Raw genomic sequence first — 21834 nt, 5'->3', positions numbered from 1 at the left:
GCGTTGGCGCTTTGCGTTGCGAGACTTGCATCTTTTTATTACATGTAATGTTTTGGATGGGATTCAATTTTGCAATTTATCTTATGTTATCTAACCGTAGTACTCGTCGCTCATGTACACGTCGTTAATGAGCTTGGGGTAGAACCGCAGCAGGCGCTTGGCCAAGTCGGCCAGCAGCGACGTGGCGTTCAGCAGGCACAGGTGCAGGATCGTCTCGCCCACGGCGCCACGCTCCTGCGGCACGGCAATACTACTCAATTATATTCTAAATCCCCGGAAATGTATTCATTTAATCAAATAGGTACACGCTTTCGTCATACATTGAGGTCTGAACTAAATAAACTTGGTACCTAAACTTGAGATACCTATATACGTCTTCAGTTGTAAGTATTAATCGGAATGAAGCAAAAAACTGGAAGGATCCATGGAATATTGGCCTTGGCTTTCGTGTGCGATTCCTATAAAGCTTTGGTAGCATAGCGGTAAGGTGTGCGACCATCGAACCTAAGGTCGCGGATGTCAGACCCGGCTCGTAGCGCGTATTTCAAATGAATTTTTGATTTCCTTTCATGACGAATTATCATGAAAACATTATACGGAAATCGGACTAATCCCAATAAGGTCTTGTTCCTTAGTGCCTGCGCCAATTCCTTAGGTTGCCCGTGGGCTAGTGAGCCGTATCAAAAAGCCGGAGGTAAGAAGATGAGGAGGCAGAAACTTACCTTGAGATCCCAGCAAAGCTCGCGGTAGTTGGAGGGGTTGGCGTCGTACTCCTCCTGCGTGACGTGTGGCCACTCCTTCTCGATGTCCAGCTCCTCGTCCGGGTTTTCCATGCTGCGCAGCGGCGGCAGCTGCCACTCCGACACAAATTACTCTAGTATAAGCTTTTTGATTTGTTAGGACCTTGGGACCTAACGCGAACATCTTCTGTCTTATCGTTCCTTTGTATATTTACTTCTCTATGGCTCTGCATGCTCGAGTGGTAGAGAGATAAATAGATGAACAAGCGATCAAAGATATAAATAATGAATAAATGATATGTTTATTATTTAATCAGGCGATCCAAAAGACAGGTAAAGTTTTCAAATTCAATTACACTACAACTTTTAGCTCGTATTCGTTTGATGTCCTGCGTTATATAATTGAATTTAATAGATTCAAAATTAAGCCCGCTATGCATACTCGTAAGTCTTTTTACATTACTCCCGTTTAACATTATCCAGCAACGAAGCCATAGGTATAGTACTTATTCTGTGACGAAGCTGACAACAAATCTAAGCTTACGCCAACCCGCATAACAGTGCCAAGATGCCAATCGTTAGAGCTACGACAACGAAACGCTTGCTGTCTCTTTAACACTCTTACACTTTAGTGCAATAGCGTTTCGTTGTCGTAGCGCAAACGATTGGAATCAACCCGCATAACAGTGCCAAGATGCCAATCGTTAGAGCTACGACAACGAAACGCTTGCTGTCTCTTTACCACTCTTACACTTTAGTGCAATAGCGTTTCGTTGTCGTAGCGCAAACGATTGGAATCTTGGCTAGGCACAAAGAATAGAAAGAGCCATTTGAAAACCAGTATTAATTTAGAATTTGTTGCGCGAGAATTCAGAATATGGTAATAATTAAATGAGTTTTCCAAGTGGGTCAGCGTAGTAGGTACCTACACTTATGGGCCAGTCATTTTAAGCCTAAAAAGGGGGTCAACCTTCGAATGAGAGAAAATAAGCTGGAAACTCGTATACACCTTCGTTATGACGTATTAAAGGTTCTCTTAAAAATCTACGCATAGATCGTGTGCGCGTCAGAAGTTATTCAAGGTCAAATGTCATACAAATCAGTTTTTCGCGGATATCAAAATTTCTATAGCTCCGATGTTATTTACATGTAGGAAAGAGTTGTAGAGTATAAAATTTACGACAAGTTAGGTATCAAATATTTTTTATGAGGAGACGTTTTCAAGATATAGGGCACAGAAAGCGTAGTGATCAGACATACGTACTATGACGCAAGGTTAGCTGGTAAATTTCAAAATTACGATTTTTAAAAACACGATGGAAGAAAATCACGAATGTGCTATTTCCGAAAATTTAAAATCCGATTGTCATTTTACCGAAAGCTTAAAGTTCAGATTTAACACTTTTCCGAAATATGTTTTTCCGAATTCTTAAATTCCGAAAAACCATTGTCCGATCGGAAATAAGATAATTCTGAATTCAGAAATTCGGTCTTTTCTAAGGTCGGAAATATGAAATTCGTGATATTCAAATGAAGACACGTTTCGTTTGAGTAATTCGGTATTCCGAAATTCGGTCTTTTGTATGGTCGGAAAAATGAAATTCGTGATATTCAAATAAAGACATGTTTCGTTTGAGTAATTCGGTATTTAGAAATTCGGTCTTTTGTAAGGTCGGAAAAATGAAATTCGTGATATTCAAATGAAGACTCACGTTTTAGTAATTATTACGGGTGCCTGTCGTGCCGCATCACGTTAAATTCGGCATTCTTAAATTCGGCATAAAATATTTTTGGCATAAAAATTCGGCATAAATAAATTCGGATTCGGAAATTCGACCTCCAAGAAAACCAACTGTTGCCAGATAAGTGGGTTAGGTTAGGTTATAACTGCAACCCCGAAATAAACGAACTCTTGCCATAAGTGGGTTAGGTTAGGTTGGAACTGTGACCCCCAAGTAAACGAACTGTTGCCAGAAAAGTGGATTAGGTTATATTATAACTGCGACCCTCAAGAAAACGAACTTTAACAATATATTCGGAATATCGTTATTCGGAAATTTAAAAATTGGGATATTTAAAATAGGAATAACGTCGATTCGGAATAATGGCTTTAGGGAACGTAGTTGGGTGAGAAAAAGGTACCGTTGTCGGGTAGACTTAAAACTGATTTATTAAACCATAATCAAGTGTTTTATACATCTCTAATCTACGGCGGTACAGACATTATCTTAATCAAATCAGCGCGTGCTCTAACCTATACTAAGTTATCGACAGGCGCCGATACTATTTTGCTGACCGCCATAATGGCAATTCGGAATTCGTGATTTCAAAAATCGTAAATGTAAAATTCGGCGTTTTTCACTGTCGGAATTGTTAAAATCGGAATTATGTGGTTCGGAATTTAAAGTTTCGGAATAATGGCAATTCGGAATTCGTGAATTCATAAATCGTAATTGTCAAATTCGGTGTTTGTCACCATCGGAATTGTTATAATCGGAATTATGTGGTTCGGAATTTACAAAATACGGCTTTTCGGCTTTTCGGAAATATAAATCTTCGTGATTTTCATCATTCGTAATTCCGACAGTCGGAATTTTGATAGGTCGAGCATTCAAAAATCGGAATAATAAAATTTGGTATTCTAAAATTCGGCATAACGTTTTTCGGAATTATGTAGTGTACCCACGGATACGAGTTTCCAGCTTATTATTTCTCATTTCGAGGTGAAACCCTTAATTTAACTGGGCCATTATGGCTCAGAAACGTTTGTCAAGTCTAACAAGCCGTTGATGGTCTGTCCCCGTCTGTCAAAAAACATTTATCATTTACAGAGGGAGACAAAATTTAACAGGCGTTAGCTGTTTTATGAATAAGTTGCTTTGACTGTATGTAAATTGTAGACCCACCAGCTTATGCCTGGGCCGCTCCTTGTTGCGCAACAGCACGACGTGTGAGACGGGGATGTAGCGGCCCTTGCCCTTGTTGTAGAGGAAGGGCTCCACCTTGGTCTTGATGGCGTGGTCGATCTCCGCGTACTGCTTGTTTTGCACGGCGCGCTTCATCATGTCCACCAGCAGCCCTCCGCCTGAAGTCATATTTATTATGACGATCGATAGCTACATGGTTTTAACGCAAAGGTACCCGTTATGTTCGCCGCTCGCCGCGTTAATAAACCGCGATGGATAAGATAACTTTACATCAGGAACCCGGAGCAAGATTGGAGAGTAACTTTAACTAGGTAGCTATATACTTAAAGAGTAAACTGTACTCACCTTTAACGTCTACCAACTTATATATTTTCTGTGTACAAGTACCGGCTTGTTTCTTGACACCACTTGTTACATTACTTTCTGTATTACCCATGTTGATCTATGTAGCGAAATCACTGATCCAAATATACCTTCACCAACAATAACTACTAAAATCAGTGTTAATTTCACTCTTGAAGTGCAGCCAGCACGCACAAGTACAGTTTATGCGATCATTAATCGACAAAACTTACTCCGTTGCCATAACAATAGGTACCTCCTGTAGAGTTTTATTTTATGCCATCAACAAATTTTTGTTATCAGTGTTATTTTTACAAGCTTTTATTTAACTAAACTTTAGTTAAATAAAAGCTCCGTTTTTTTAACCGACTTCAAACATATCAGTTGGTAACGCATACACTTAAACACGGAACCCTAAAAAGGATAATATTTTATTTCATCCTTTTTGAAGTCGGTTTATCTTTTTTTATAAGTTTTTATTTTTCTATTTTTAGTTTGAAGACATTGTTAAGAGCATGACGCATGAATGAAAAACATAATCATGTTTAACTCTAAATTCGTAAACTTTATTAAATAATCAGAAATTTCCTCGAGTCCGTCTGGGAAACCATTCCTGTAACTAAATCCATTCTCCGCCTCGCCACTGTCCCAATCCCTCAAACCCCCCGATCACTCAACCTCACAGCACATCAACACCTGATCACTGAACCCCTCGACCCTAAACCATTAACCCTTTAACTGCCATTCCCCGACCCCTAACCCCAGACCCCTTAACTCCTAACCCTATACCCCAATCCCTTCACTACCAATCCCTCAGTCCCCGACCCATGAACTCACCTCCCCTCAACCCCCAACCTCAAACCCCCCAAACACTGAACCCTCTACCTTCACCTCTCACACCTACCCCTCACCTCTCAGTCTCTTTGGTTGTTTCCAACACTACCTACATCAAAAATCATAATACACATACGAGGGAAGTTCCACATTTCGTCCATGGTCTTCACCATCAGATAAGATAAGATAAGATAATCTTTATTGGTACAATACAGGTAAACGTCAAATACAATTTTGTACAATAAACATAGAGATGACACAATTACAGAGTATTTCGACAGAAATATACACAACATTGTAATGTCATCAATTCGTAATAAAAGATAATAAATTACAAAACAAACTAATGTATATAATTAATTATTATATTATATAGTCATTGGCAGTTCCATTATTTCATTAACAGTATAAAAGTTTTTTGTGAGCAGCCACAATTGTAAATTCCTTTTGAAGGATTGGTGAGACGGTGCATCTCTTATGCTATCTGGGAGGGGAGGCGGTTGCATATCGCACGGCCTGTGACCTGTGACGTATACCGAGTGCTCTGATCTTGAGAGTTTGTGAAGCGTTGCAACTAGACGGTCTCGGTGTGAATGACCTCGTAGATTATGTGGGGTCACTATGCCTTTACGTTTAAATTTGTTTATATTTGTGTGGGTAAAGGCGTCGATTTGGAGAATAACTAGGCTTGGTAGGGTTAAAATGCGCAGGTTTTTCATCGGTAGCCTTACCACGAGGTTGACATTGATATATTCGCTATTGTGTGCGTAACTTACTGTTTACGCATCTCGCTCGTACTGGCATATTAGTGTACAAAGTAAGTTACGAAGACGCTAGGGAATATTTAGTGTCAAACTCGTGGTTAGGCTACAGTTGCACTTCATCAAATTGATGGTTTTCGAGAGAAAATGCTCGAGTTGCTTAAGAAAACACCCAAATCACCATACATGTGCCTTTAAAAATTGAGGGGTTCTCTCAATTTCTCATGGATCCCATCATCAGAACAGCACCAGATTAATGTGAGACCACCTTGGAGGTAGTTTCTTTCAAACAAAAAAAGAAATGTTCAAGTCGGACCACGGGTCTCGGAGTAGTCGCTGAATATCCTACATAAAAAAATCATCATCACTATCATCAAAACAATCATCATCATCAGGTCCACTTCATCAAATTGGTCGTTTTCGAGAGAAAATGCTCAAGTTGCTTATGAAAACACCCAAATCTCCATACATGTGCCTTTAAAAATTGAGGAGTTCCCTCAATTCCTCAGGGATCCCATCATCAGATCAGAACCAGATTAACATGAGACCAACTTGGAAGTAGCTCCTTTCGAACAAAAAAAAATTACTCAAATCGGACCCACGGGTCTCGGAGTAATCGGTGCATACATAGAAATAATTTTTAAGAAAAAAAAACCGACTTCAATGGTGGATGGATATATTTTGCGTAATTATCCTAATCCATCTTTTGACAAATTTTGCCTAATTGCCTAATTATTATAATATTGCCTAATAATGTAGAAAAGGAGGTAAAACCACCCACTTTTCTAGTAGCATTTCGTTTTTGTAAGGGTCGCAGTTCTAACCTAACCAAACCTAACCTACTTTTCTGATAGCATTTCGTTTCTGTAAGGGTCACAGTTCTAATCTAACCTAACCCACTTTTCTAGTAGCATTTCCGGGTCCGGGTCTGGGTCCGGATCCGAGTCCGGGTCCGTGTCCGGCTGTCCGGGTCCAAGTTTGGGTCAGAGTTCGGTCCGGGTCCGGATCCGAGTTGGGGTCCATGTCCAAACCCGGGTCCGGGTCCGAGTCCGGGTCCAAGTTTGGGTCTGGGTCCATAAGGAAGAGAACAAATCGCCAAACGTGAACTATGTGTCATTGAAGAGTTCCATTCTGATCATCATCAGCAGTTCCACTTAATCAAATGTCACTTTTTTAAATGTAAATGCTGGATTTGTTGATGAAAATACAAAAATCACAATATGTATGCATTTCACATTTGAGGAGTTCCCTCGGTTCCTCATGGGTCTCATCATCAGAACTCGAGCTTGACAAAAATATGCCTTAAAAACTTAAGTTGCTTAACAAACATAAAGAAGAGGACAAATCGCCAAACGTAAACTATGCGTCATTAAAGAGTTCCATTCATATCATCATCAGCAGTTCCACTTCATCAAATGTCACTTTTTAAAATGGAAATGCTGGATTTGTTGATAAAAATACAAAAATCACTATATGTATGCCTTTCACATTTGAGAAGTTCCCTCGATTCCTCGTGGATCCCATCATCAGAACTCGAGCTTGACAAAAATGTTTCTTGAAAACCTAACTTGCTTAACAAACATAACGAAGAGGACAAATCGCCAAACGTGAACTATGCGTCATTGAAGAGTTCCGTTTTGATCATCATCAGCAGTTCCACTTTATCAAATGTCACTTTTTTAAATGTAAGTGCTTGATTTGTTGATGAAAATACTAAAATCACTATATGTAAGCCTTTAACATTTGAGGAGTTCCCTCGATTCCTCATGGATCCCATCATCAGAACTGCGTTTTGACAAAAACGGGACCAATCTGTATGTATATACTTACAATCAAAAAAGAATTTTCAAAATCGGACCAGAAATTATGGAGTAACAAACATAAAAAAATAAAAAACAAAAAAACAACCGAATTGATAACCTCCTCCTTTTGAAATCTTGAAGTCGGTTAAAAAATAGCCACAACCGAATACAAAAGTTAAAAAAATATGAAAGTTGTTTTTAATAATGCGCAATTTTATTATTGAGGGAACTCAGTGATTACTTATTTATTTTTTTAAACTTACAACAAATAAAAATCCAAAAACATGATCCGCGATCCTGAGCCCGCAGCCGCACATCCATCCCGCTTACGCTTACGCTCAGTGAGAGTGAGAAAAGAACACGAACCTACGCTACGGGGCCTTAAGCTGAAACTTAACATTCGGTTAGGTGACAATGCTATATTTATTAAGGTACTGGTACCATCGACCTGATCTGATGATGAACACAGGAGGAGGCCATTAGGAACACTGTGATAAAGCCTAGCTTAGTTGTTTGGATTTTTTTAGATTTGTGGCGACGAGTATTAATTGCCTGTTGAAAGAAAAGTATTAGCAATAAATACTTCTATCAAACATGAAAGTTTTTGCAAAAAACTTAATAATTTTATCCTTGATTTTTTACTTATATAGTCTATATTATGTAGTATGTAGTATGTATGTAGTAAAAAGTGTACATATAGGTATACACAGAGCTCCAAAAGTGCTTACCAACATTATGTATGAATCCATTCATAAAGTGGGTATACACTTTTGCAGCTGTGTGTACATATACAATGGCCCGTAGCCGTAGCTATGGACTCTTAAACTAAATGAAGAAGATGTATGGAAAATGATTATTTGGCTCCTGCTCGCCTGTAAACAAAAACAACCAGCAACAAACAGGCATGCACTTAGCTGCTCTCGAGAAGTGAGAAAATTATAAGATTTATAATTAAAAAAAATACGAAGGAAAAGGCATGGCTCTCGTGGTATTTATTCAGACTTACAAATATATAAATATTTTTTTCTATGGTTTTCGAATGATGAGATAAAATACTTCCACCAAACTTAGTATAGAAGCTCCGAAAAACAATCCAATAACACCTCCCACGGATACTGAAATGAATACAGAAGAAAATGGTTATTTATTTTTCACCACACTCGCTCAGTAAATGTGGAATTGCACGCAGGCTTAGCGGGAACTATAGAAAAAGCGTTTTCCCTAGGGAGTTATGAAGTTTCTAGTATTGTAATTAACCGTTATTTGTCTTTATTTATTCATTTTTGTATCGCAAGTGTGATGAAATAATACATTATGATACAAGTGTGCTAAGTTGGTTACTACAAACGAGGCGATATTGTGCGCGCGAGCTGTAAGCAAGCGCGCAATAAGAAAGCCGATGTGTGTAATGACCAATGCACACGCGTTTCATACGACGTTTTTCCACACACTTGCGAGGAAAAAACAAAACTTATGAATTCGTTTTCTTTTTTGTCAAAACAGTAAAAGTACAATTTTCAAAATGTTGACTTACAGTTTTAACATCGAACAATTGCACAAAAGCGTGCTGGGCTTGTAGGCACTTATTCGCCAGTTCACTGAATTAAGCTACCAACACGTTTTCCAAGTAAGACTGGGCGTTTTTGCTGATTTACCATTGTATAAAAGTTTCATATACCGCCAATTATTTTTCACCCGATTTGGATGGTAAAAGGCTGTTCTCGGCTCTTGCCTCTATTAGTATTACTGGCAGCGTCAATTTTATGTGTTCTTCATTTTCACAATATTTTCAATGCTTGAAAATGTCATTTTCGTCAATATATAAACTACAAACATGCAAAACTATTCCTATTTTATGACAAATACGGAAAATGGCTGGCGGGTTATTATTTTTTTCACCTCAGCAGCTCGAACAAGACTACTTTCGTCACTCCCTGGAGTGAGGAGAGAACGACTTTCCTCACTCCAGGGAGTGAAGAAAGTGCGACTTTCCTCACTCCTGGGAGTGAAACAAAGTGGCTTTTTAATTTAGTGAAGGCCATGAACTGCCACTTCATACTTTTATTACATTTTTTTAATGGTATGGTATGGTATGGTATGGTATGGTATGGTATGGTATGGTATGGTATGGTATGGTATGGTATGGTATGGTATGGTATGGTATGGTATGGTATGGTATGGTATGGTATGGTATGGTATGGTATGGTATGGTATGGTATGGTATGGTATGGTATGGTATGGTATGGTATGGTATGGTATGGTATGGTATGGTATGGTATGGTATGGTATGGTATGGTATGGTATGGTATGGTATGGTATGGTATGGTATGGTATGGTATGGTATGGTATGGTATGGTATGGTATGGTATGGTATGGTATGGTATGGTATGGTATGGTATGGTATGGTATGGTATGGTATGGTATGGTATGGTATGGTATGGTATGGTATGGTATGGTATGGTATGGTATGGTATGGTATGGTATGGTATGGTATGGTATGGTATGGTATGGTATGGTATGGTATGGTATGGTATGGTATGGTATGGTATGGTATGGTATGGTATGGTATGGTATGGTATGGTATGGTATGGTATGGTATGGTATGGTATGGTATGGTATGGTATGGTATGGTATGGTATGGTATGGTATGGTATGGTATGGTATGGTATGGTATGGTATGGTATGGTATGGTATGGTATGGTATGGTATGGTATGGTATGGTATGGTATGGTATGGTATGGTATGGTATGGTATGGTATGGTATGGTATGGTATGGTATGGTATGGTATGGTATGGTATGGTATGGTATGGTATGGTATGGTATGGTATGGTATGGTATGGTATGGTATGGTATGGTATGGTATGGTATGGTATGGTATGGTATGGTATGGTATGGTATGGTATGGTATGGTATGGTATGGTATGGTATGGTATGGTATGGTATGGTATGGTATGGTATGGTATGGTATGGTATGGTATGGTATGGTATGGTATGGTATGGTATGGTATGGTATGGTATGGTATGGTATGGTATGGTATGGTATGGTATGGTATGGTATGGTATGGTATGGTATGGTATGGTATGGTATGGTATGGTATGGTATGGTATGGTATGGTATGGTATGGTATGGTATGGTATGGTATGGTATGGTATGGTATGGTATGGTATGGTATGGTATGGTATGGTATGGTATGGTATGGTATGGTATGGTATGGTATGGTATGGTATGGTATGGTATGGTATGGTATTATTATTTGGTATTATATTACATATTATATTACTTTTTTTCTGTTTATTCTGTGTAATTCGAAATACATTTTAACCTTTAATATGTTCTCACTACTGAGGTGAAAAATTATGTGTGCAACACGAGAGCAATAGTTATTTGTTATACAAGGGTGCAAAGTTGTATTTTACCCGCGAGTGTGGAATTCAAACACGAGCAAGCGAAAGGATTCTATAGTTGAACCACGAGCGAAGCGAGTGGTTCTAAAGTAGAATCCTGAGCGTAGCAAGTGTTTCAACACACGAGAAGTAAAATACATTTGCACCCGTGTGTAACACAAAACTTTTCACCTCACTATAGCGAGGAAAGTGCAACATCCACAGGCGTTAGATCATCTTCATCACTGAAATCACTCATTTTTTACGATATTATAACAAAAAACTGGAAATTCTGTATTTTTACGTGAGAAGTTTTTAAGTAAAAATTTTGTTGACAATGTTGACATTTCTGACGTATGAAATGTCAATGATGCGTTTTGAAATTGCATCGACTCAACTTGTGCGTTCAGAATTATATTTAACATTATTATTAAAAAACAAACGTTTCTTATGGAACTCTAAGGTTTATGACATAAAATCATTAAAAAAAGCTAAATTTGGTATTTTTTATTAGATTCTCAAAACATTTGTTTAATGATAATTAATATCAAACGAATCATTATTATGAGCGTTTTACGTTTTGTTTTCTGTCAAGCTACTTAAACACGCTCCATCCGAGGTCAAATTACTTTCCCCACTAGTGGATAAAATGCGTTTTTCCCCGCTGGTTTTAAAGGATACAAGACGGCTTTCCGAGCTAGTGAGGGGAAAAGTTATTTTACATCTCGTGTTTTTGAGTCTTTCGCTTTCTCGGGACTCAGAATAAACACTCGCAAGAAAAACCAACTTTCCTCTCTTGTTGCACAAATAACTATCCCAATGCGCGCGCAAGCACAGAATAAGTAATAATATTATCATATAGAACGGCCACGCACCGCCCCGCCCCAACTCGAATTACCTCGCCCCCGACAGCAGATTGACGGCCGTTTGCCGGCCGCTCAGTACTATTTTTAAGCATCTTACTCACACTATGACGCATGACGTGTGTACAGACGTGCCGTTCACACATAGAAACGCAAGTGACTTTTTATGTATAGCGTGTCCGCCCTGTGGCGCAAGGCAAAGGCGCGAACGAAATCGACAAACAGCCAATTAAAAAAATGAAAAAAAGCTAATATTTTCGTATTTCTAGCCGATGGATGGAGACCAAATCGATAAAATGTTATGTTTATTCATTAATGTAATTTACGAGATCATTTGATCTATAAATTATGTTTGTTGAGATAAAACCTCTTTGAACTAACATTTGAAACCTTATAGTTGTTTAAAAAAATGTATTACACGACCAAATTAAGAAGGCTCCGTTTCCATATATATTATTAGCAATCAATTACCTTCTTAACTCAGTCGGATAATATAACGAAAAAGCACGAGTGTTATAATATACTGAAAAAGCACGCGTGTTTATGTCTAGGATTATGAGCCAAAAATCGGTGGAATAAAAACGTTTTGAGCAAGTGTGTTGAAAAACATTGTGTGTAACTCGGGGCGTAATAATATAGCAATCTCGAGACTATTAATCGCTCCTGCAAGCCGTTGCGGTTTAACTATACTCTCGTTTGCAATATGTAACACGCCCCATGTTGCACAATGTACTAAATTACAAGGGGGCTAAGTTGTTGTTTAAAAACTCCTACTGCTACAATATTAGTGTATCAAAGTATCAATATAGTTACTTGAACAGGCTAAGAATTGTCCGAAAGGCTAAGAAAAGTCTAAAATTGAACCACAAGCGTAATAAGCGGTTCAAAAGTTGGAATCTTGAGCGTTGCGAGCGTTCAAGGCACGACGGTTAAACAAACTTTGATACCTAGTGAAACGCAAAATATTTTTACCGCCCCTACGCGAAGAAAATACTAACTGTGAAACAATACCAATCAAATCGAAATGACTCAAGCTATTGCTATCACTTAAAAATCATTTCCTTCAGCCAACATGAGCAAACAACTCAAAAATTGCACCAAATTACCTTGCCATCTTGTGGATAAAATGCAATTTTCTCATTAGTTTTTGAAGAAAACAAGTTTAACAGGGCTATTATCGAATTAAATAATATATGTTAAAACTCCTATGAAATCAAAATAATGTATCCACAGAGATCTTTCGTAAGAAACAGCCTGAACCGACTAGATGACTTTTGAAGTAACCAGCAATTAGACTCTAAATCGTGGCGTTGTATGGCAACATGCAGTACCCTTACGGCATGGTCTGGCTCAAGCCGCCCTCACCCTCACCGACTAGGTCCAGACTGGAGCGCAGCAGGTGCCTCTCGTAGCGCAAGTGCGGCAGAGACGACATCCGGATGTTGACCTTCGTTCCGTCTTCGGTGTCCTCGCTCACCCATTTCCTAATCAGACGAAATACCTATTGTCAACGAATGAATCAATTTTACCCTAATATATCAATTTTACCTAAATATCATATACTAATATTCATTTACCCAAATATGCGCTCTGTGCTCAATGGGGTGCGGCGAGTTGGATAAAGTCGGAGTAGGCATAATCAATACCTTTTGCTCACCTTGTCGTGGTGGAGGGGCTTAGTAACCGTGGCTTGGTCACCCACGGTGAAGCGAAGAGGCAACCAGGGCCGGCCTGTTTGAGGCGCGGGCTGACCCGAGGAGGACGCTCCAAGTGGGCTGGTCAAGCCCGCTTGTGATGCGCCGAAGGTGGACCGTCGAGGAAGAGGAGTGTCGGTATTGCGGTAAGCCGTTCTCCCTATCCTCGGCGGCCGAGGTGGGATCGCAGGGGAAGAGGAGTGATGGTATTTCGATGCGCCACTCTCCCTATCCCCTGCGAACTTGGCGGGGCCGTTCCGCTGTAGCGGCGTTGGTGGGGCTGCAGAGGAAGAGGAGTGTCGGTGTTACGATGTGCCGTTCTCCCTGTCCTCTGCAGCCGAGTTGTGGTTTTGCGGCAGAACCATAGACCTGATCTGTCGCTGGGCGCCGGGGAAATTCCTGGCGCCCGTGGCTTCCTTGTGGCGGGCTCGGGGGGGTCCGCTACAATACAGAATGGAAGCCGAGAAGGAAGGCGCATCTGGCGTGAAGGGCCTTCGGGCATTCGCGAAGGAGCCGCGCTCGTGGGCGGCTGCCGCCGGTGGGGTGGCGGATGACAAGCGCAAGCGTTCCTGCAACCCCACCAATAGGGCGGCGAGGCGGCATATGGGGGGTTTTTCAGTGGGTACACCGTGGGCCTCATTAGCCTAGACGGGAGTCCCACATAACCACTCGGGTCACCCCCCGCACCCGGGTGGTATGCGTAATGCATTTTTCCCTCCTAACAAAAAAAAAAAGGCATAATCAATAAGGCCCACGCACCATTCCATTAACACGGGGTTAACCGGTTAAACCTGGAGTTACCATGGTTACCAGTACAATTTGAGACTGTGTTAACGGTTTAACCGCTTAACCCCGGGTTAGTGGGATGGTGTGGTTGGTGCAAGTGGACCTAAGAGTTAGAGCACCCATTAAAAATAAAACCTTTAAAAAAAAACCGACTTCAAAAAGGATAAAATAAAATAATATAATCCTTTTCTATGCGCTAGCAACTGATACGTTTGAAGTCGGTGCCAAGCCAAATTTTAAAAGCATCAACACCGTCAAATCGAATGCCAACCCTGGTGTAGTTTGTTAAGAAAGAAAGAACCAGTATATAATGAGTATTGATACTTCTCAAATATTAGGCATACATATACATATCACTTATTGGCTTGGCACCGACTTCAAACGTATCAGTTGCTAGCGCATAGAAAAGGAATAATATTATTTTATTTTATCCTTTTTGAAGTCGGTTTTTCTTTTTTTTTAAGGTTTTTATTTCCACTTTTTAGTTCAAATTTTTTCATGTCCACTGTCAAATGGCACTATTTAATTGTTAATGCTTAGTTTATTGATAAAAATACAAAAATTGCTGTATGTATGCTTATAATATTTGAGGAGTTCCCTCAATCCCCAATGGAATCCATCATCAGACTAAACCTTGATAAAAATGTTCTTTATAAATCTTACTGGCTTAGTAAACATAACGAAGAGGACAAATCGTCAAAGTGAACTATGCATCGTTAAAGAGTTTCGTTTTGATTATCATCAGCATTACGACTTCATTAAATGTCACTTTTTCTGAACGTAAATACTTGATTTATTAATGAAAATACAAAAGTCACTATATGTATGCCTATAAGATTCAAGGAGTTCCCTGGATTCCTCATGGATCCCATCATCAGAACTGGGTTTTGACAAAAACGGGACCAACTTGGGACTACACATTCAAACAAAAAAAACAATTTTCCAAATCGGTTTACCAATGACGGAGTTATGAGGTAACATACATACAAAAAAAAATACGGTCGAATTGATAACCTCCTCCTTATTGGAAGTCGGTTAATAAGGAGAGACGCCTAATTACCACAGTTTTGTCTACTCGAAAAATTTATTTTTTCCCTTGTTTTTGTGTCATTGTGTATTTTAGGTCCATATTATAAATACCTACTCGAACTAAATAGAAAAATAAATAAAGGAAATAGTTAATCAGCAGAATTTACAATTGATCAGCAGAGAAAAACTTTGGTTTGCATAATGTGTAACAAATCGTGAGTTTTTTCAGTTTTTTTGGTGACGGAATATATAGTTAGTACTATGCCTTATGGGGAACGGTCGAAGAGATAGTTCAGCTCTGGAAACCGCTACCAAGTTTGAGTATGCTGTTGAGCATGGTACTGGGTCTCCAAAACTGCCGGGAGACAGCGGCGACGGCCATCTACTTCAGCGGAATGACGTCATCAAAATGACTCCCGCCTCGTTGCGAATATTGCATTTTGCACCCAAACTATGCATTGCACATACATGTGTGGGGTATTAAACGAAAGCCAATAAAATATTATATATTTGACTAATACACTATGTACCAAAATATGCAATAGTTTAAGAGAAATTTAATAATAAATCAAAACGATGAAAAAAAATTCGATTAATTGGGTTTTTCAACCAAACCAGAAGTCGGACGTTGAAGCAATGTACAACAAAATTAAAGCTGATATCTCAAGTCATACACTGATATCAGAATAATCAAAATCAGACCAAAAATGTGAAAATTATGCATCAAAATGTAGGTATTTGCTAGAACAAATGCATTAAAGTAAAAAAAATCGAAATTGGTCATTTTCAGGATAATCCGCATAAGCTTCTAGTATGTTATTAGCAATATAAAAAGGATCATAAAACTGCTGGGAGACAATCTCTATAGTGCCTGAGTGACAAATAATGGCGTCATACATGTGAACGCTGCCGAAATTTGCAAAATCTAAATTAAAACTATACCATGAGTCACACATACACGTGTGCTATATCAAACGACAGGTTATTAAATATTTTATGATTCGTTAATACACTATTTATAAAAACAATGTATATTTTAGGAGCTACAAAGAAAGAAAAACCACTTTTTTTGAGAAAAGTTCATTTATATATATGTCGGGGTATCGGGAGGCCGAACAGGCGTGGTTGACATATTGGTGTCGTGTGGGCGTGCACGTGCAGGATTTTACGAAATAATAATCTCACGATACAATCAAATCACTGTATTCCTTGTTTTAATGAACTTACACCAAAAATATTCGATGATTACAAAAATAAATCACGATTAAGAGCCAATGGGTTTGTAAGCGACCATCTCGTGCGGGGCGCTGTCAACGAATGACGTCCCGCGCCGCCATGACACTTACAACTCCATTCGGGACTACCCGCTCTTAAAATAGATCAACTTGTCAATGTCAGTAACAAACGCAACTACCCGATCAATTTAACAATTCAAAAATAATTGAATTAAATAAAGCACGCGCCGTTATATATTTTATAGCTCAACTAAAAACGTTATAACAATGTTGCGTCTAATATAAAAGAAACCAGTTATTCAACTATACCTATACGTCACAGCTTAAATTTTTAATTACCGATAAAAACTGTGGAAAGTTGTAAAAAAAAACTAAAGCGCGCCAACAATTCTACCTTAATGCGCTCATATTATGCAAAGAATAGTCCTAATTATAGGGTATTAAATGAAAGAACATTACATATAAAATACATGAAAACGACATTTTGGAGTGGAATCATAATTTATAAAATGAATTTGAAAAAAAAATTAAAAAATATTGACAGAAGCGAGTACAAAATAGGTGTTGAAGTCCCTGACTTCTGAACTAGGTAAAAAACATGTTACAGAAGTCAGTGTCCTCTCCCAGACAATAGAAATAGGCAGAATTTGCTGTCTACGTGTGATGTATTGTTTACATGGAACTACTGAACTGATTTTGATAAATGAGGCGTCAATTCATTCGCCTTTGTAGCATTCGCCTTTGTAGCCCAGCCCAGGTGCACAAAACTTAAATTTTAACCGACTTTCAAAGGAGGAGATTAGGTACGAAAAGAAACCGTTGTTTGCTTATTTATCATAGAAATTCAATTTATAAATTTTAATTTATAATTAACTTATTTAGTTATTTTTATTGGCGTATAAATATAATAAATATATTTAATTTTGTTTGTATTGACAATTAACTATCGATAAAATAAACTAAACATAAAAACTAAACTATACCTAATAAATCTTAAAATAAACTTATAAATAGAAAATGCTCCCCAGGTCTCCTTCATGAGTTATGGTGCCCAGAAGGCTGGCAGCGTTACCTTTTTGGATGGCCAGGCTTATCCTCTGGCCGAGGTAGCTGCCAGCCCTCCGGTCACCTGAGGTGTCTATAAGGCGCTGGGAAATTTCCTTAAACATTGTTTTTGCGCTGGGCCCCCACGGTCCCAGAGTTTCTACGCCAAACGGCGCAAATATGTAGCCCTCGCCGAGGACAGCATATTTGCACCGCTTGTTCTGTTCTGCGGTTGTAGCCGCAGCTCCCGCCTTGACGGAGGTCGCCTGTAGATGGGACGGTGCTAGCGTGTCAACGCAGGTGGCGTCCCACACAAGCGTCCTTCCGAGCCTCCACGGAATGAGTGTCATTCCGTCGGGCCGCTTGCCGTCGTCGCGTGCGATACCGTTCGGCTCAAGGATGACCGGCACGCTAACGGAAGCAAGCGCCCTCCGGATGACATCATTCAGGGAGGCGTGGCGAGAGATGCCGCCCGCGCTTCTCTGGCAGGATAAGCCGTGGTGGCCCAGCTCGTCAACATTGGAGCCACAGCGGCAGCGGTGGGGCTCATTGGTTTTGACCCCCAGTCGCAGACTGGTAGCGAGTGCGAGGGTCGTTCTCTCTAGGAGGGTTCCTATGTTGGGGGATGGCAATGCATGGAGCCAGAGCCCTGACTCTGGCTCTGATACGGCTAGGAGACGAGCGCGCTCTGCAGGGCTTTGAGCATTATCAATAAGTCCTTTTAAAGTGGCTCTGCAGAGGGGCTCATCCCAAAGTCTTTGTGAATTTACAAAGGCTGGGATTGGATTATCCGGGCAGGCTTGCGTCCAAGCATTTTTGGCCTCGCTCTGTATTTTGATGCAGATATTGTCGGCGGAAGGGCAAAAAATTTTACTGGCGAGATCTTGAGTGCTGTGGAACGAGGACAAAAAAGCTGGGAGGGCTACGCTGACAACTTGCCGGATGCCCAGGCCGCCATGACGGATTGGCAAAGAGGCCTGGGTCCAGGCGTGGTTGTCCAGGTTGATGTTGAGGATTGATGAAAGTGTGACTTTAATTACGGAGTCTAGGGGTTCGATGAGATGAGGGTATTTCCAAACGGGGCTGCTTCTAAGTATGTATATGGATTTGGGCACAAAAAGACAAAATTTTATGATTACTAATGCCATGTGTGCACTGATTTTTAGAAGGCGGTCCGAATAAGCTCTGTGAGTATTTAGATGTTCGCTAATGATAGGTTCTATGGATTCCGGGAAGATTGGAGCACCAAGGAGTCTAAGGGAGGTTTTGTCTATGATTTTGATATTAGCAGCTAAAGTGTTGAAATTTAAAATAATGCTTTGCAGGTCGGTAGTGGGGAGAGGTTTATTTATAAATAGTTCGCATTTTGTAAGGTGCAACTCTAGGCCTATTGTACTGAAGGAGTCGGTTAGGCTTCTCAAATCATCTAGAACAGACCTCCAATCACCACATAGTGCTCCGTCATCCAGGTACCACGAGTTAAATTTTGAATTTAGGTTGGAAATTATGGGGTGAATGGCAAGGCTGAATATAGCTGGTCCAAGCGGGTCGCCCTGCTGACAGCCTACTGCTGATGCCAAGGGATGAGTTTTGAAGAGGAGGTTTGTGGATTGATGGTAACATTGCCACATGTATTTGTAGATAAGAGGGGTGGCATCTTGGATTTGTGTCAGCAGGGCGCCTCTATCGACGGAGTTGAAAGCGTTTTTCACGTCCACCTTCAGCAGCACCTCGCACGAGTCGTCACCGACAAAGGCGCGTGCGGCGTGAACAGCAGCCTCGCAGCCGCCTTTACTGCCGAAACCAAGTTGGAAAGGTTGAAATTTTTTGGTGAGGGATGGAAAAATATGTTTGCAGCAGATTTTAGAACAAATACGCCGAAAGGTAAAGCCCACAGCGATAGGTCTTATTCCACCGTCTTTCTTTTTAAGGGCGCAGAGATTTGCTCCATATAAGATTCCTAAGACCCCGCTGCAGACTTCACCAGACAGCATAAGGTTTATTAGTTGGGTGATGCCGTCCAAAAGATGCTCGCCGGCGTCGCCGATGGCTCCGCATAACAAATCTTTAAGATGTTGCGGCGAAAGGCCGTCGAGGCCACCGGCGGAGCCGTTCTTGAAGGACATCACTGCTGCTAACACATCGTTCTTGTTAGCAACCAGATGTGGTGCATCGGGCTCCGGGGGATCAGGCAGGCGGAGGGATGCTGCTGGAAGTGGATGCTTTGACGTTAATGCTGCAACGGTGTCAGGGCTGTCCGGAGCAACAACGTCGCTGGAAAATAGCATTTGAGCGGCGCCCTTAATGTCCCCATCTATAATTTTTTGCTCGACTACTTTAAATAATTTTGTGTCGTCCTTCAGCCCGCGTATTGATTGAGGGCGAGGAGCTGGGTCTGTGGGGTGGATGCAATTCGATTTAATTTTTTGGGTGAGAGATATATTATCATTGCTGTCGGTGGTGTGCAGAATTTGGTAACAGAAAGAAAACAGCCGGATCCAACTTTCGACAGAATTTTCGTTAACCGTTTTTGAAATGGTTTGGCTCTGAGCGTTTGCCACAGAAATGCGAGCTCCTTTTGGTATTCTTTTGACTACGGGGGTCGCATTTTTTTGTACGCCAAGCCAGGTTAGAAAATTATCAGGCGTGGTTAAGTTTACTGCAATAGGGGTAGGTCCTGGCGCTGCATTTGCACATTGTGACTGAGCCTTGTGGACGCGCGTGATATGGATGTTCAGTTCCTTGCTTCCTTTGTATAGGCGGGACTGGCCGGGGCAATGGGGGCACTGTACGAGATTTCCAGTGACGCTGTTGTGGGAGACATTTTGATGGGCGGATGAGGATGGAGTGTGCGACATGGGCTGGGGAGCATTCACTAACTACTACACACTAAACTAAATGCTATTTATAAAATACAGTAAGAAATAAAAATATATAAAAATAATTAAAACACCACCGCACCAATGTATCTTTTGTACAAAATTTCCAGTAAAGAGCACACTAGGGAGAATGTAAGTAGGTATGTATAAGACCGTAGGTTGATAATACGTGTAAATAGATGCACTGATTCACTACAATTCGCATTCTCACATTTCGCACTATTTAATGCTAATGTATTGTAATCTTGATACATAATTTGAAGGAAAATTATTTGTAAACATTTCAATTTTCACTGATGACACCAAAATGTCAAAAGTAGAGATATCCGCAGGCGTCGCAGGCCCGCGCTGCGGTCTCCGCAGAGACGGTGTCGCGATGTCGCTTGTCTATTGCGAACGGAATCTTGAGATGTTCGCAAAATTATAGCATAATATATGATTATGTTATTAAAATATATGGGAGAGTAATAACTTAGACATGTTGGTCCGTTGCCATCGTTACGTCGTTAATAATAAATTAATAATCGTTATTTATAAATTATAATTCCACTCCAAAATATCGTTTTCATTAAATTTAATACCCGATACTTAGTACTATTCTTTGCATAATATGAGCGCATTAAGGAATAATTGTTGGCGCGCTTTAGTTTTTTTTGTACAACTTCCACAGTTTTCATCGAAAATCAAAAATTAAAGCGGTAACCTAAACCTGAATAACTGCTTTATCTAATAGTGTAATCAATATTTTCTTAACGTTTTTAGTTTAGATATAAATTCGATATACACCTACTTTTTTCATAAAAAGTGGTATTGCTTTGTTTATAGCTCTTTTTTTTGCAAGCAATGTATAGATGAATCATAATACATTTAATAACCTTTCATTACATGTAGCACACGTGTATGTGTGACTCATGGTATAGCTATAATTTATATTTTGCGAATTTCGGCAGTGAATATCTGTATGACGTCATTATTTGTTACACAGGGACAATAGAGATGGTGTCCGACAGTTTGAGAATCCGGTCATATTGTTAATAACATACTAGAAGCTTATGCGGATTCTCTGGAATATGACCAATTTGGATTTTTTTAACTTTAAGGCATTTGTATGGGCGAATACCTACATTTTGATGGATAATTTCAACAATTTTAATCAGTTTTATTTTTATTTTATATTAATGTAAGGCTTGAGACGTCATCTTTAATATTGTAGTATATTGCTGTAACGTCCGACTTTTTGTTTGGTTGTAAAACCCAAATAATCGTATTATTTTTTCCACCATTCTGATTTCTTTGTAATTTGCACTAAATATTGCTGTATAATTTAAGACACGGTGTATGAGTAAAAAATAGAACAATTAATTGGCTTTCATTTAATACCCCACACGTGTATGTGCAATGCATAGTTTGGGTGCAATATGCAATATTCGCAACGAGGCGGGAGTCATTTTGATGACGTCATTCCGCTGAAGTAGATGGCCGGCGCCGCTGTCTCCCGGCAGTTTTGGAGACC

The 21834-nt window shown here is 39.9% G+C and overlaps 2 protein-coding genes across 2 annotated transcripts in view; both read right to left on the bottom strand.

The window, feature by feature from the left end:
- LOC134754831 (transient receptor potential cation channel subfamily V member 5) overlaps positions 1 to 4140 on the bottom strand; it is a 64401-nt gene extending 60261 nt beyond the window's left edge. Inside the window, exons 1-4 of the mRNA XM_063691259.1 lie at positions 4013 to 4140; positions 3647 to 3825; positions 723 to 851; positions 96 to 234 (exon numbers count right to left, since the gene is read on the bottom strand). Coding sequence (XP_063547329.1) covers positions 96 to 234; positions 723 to 851; positions 3647 to 3825; positions 4013 to 4103 — 538 coding nt within the window. The 5' untranslated portion in view covers positions 4104 to 4140. The remainder of the gene's footprint in view (positions 1 to 95; positions 235 to 722; positions 852 to 3646; positions 3826 to 4012) is intronic.
- A 4274-nt stretch (positions 4141 to 8414) lies between these two features.
- Positions 8415 to 21834, bottom strand: part of LOC134754970 (acid-sensing ion channel 2-like) — an 87439-nt gene continuing 74019 nt past the window's right edge. The window contains exons 10-11 of the mRNA XM_063691465.1: positions 13026 to 13138; positions 8415 to 8521 (exon numbers count right to left, since the gene is read on the bottom strand). Coding sequence (XP_063547535.1) covers positions 8433 to 8521; positions 13026 to 13138 — 202 coding nt within the window. The 3' untranslated portion in view covers positions 8415 to 8432. The remainder of the gene's footprint in view (positions 8522 to 13025; positions 13139 to 21834) is intronic.

Source organism: Cydia strobilella, chromosome Z (genome assembly GCF_947568885.1).
Source record: "Cydia strobilella chromosome Z, ilCydStro3.1, whole genome shotgun sequence".
Classification (NCBI taxonomy): Eukaryota; Metazoa; Arthropoda; class Insecta; order Lepidoptera; family Tortricidae; genus Cydia; species Cydia strobilella.
Note: the sequence above shows the minus strand (reverse complement) of the source record. Positions and strands in the feature narration are given on the sequence as shown.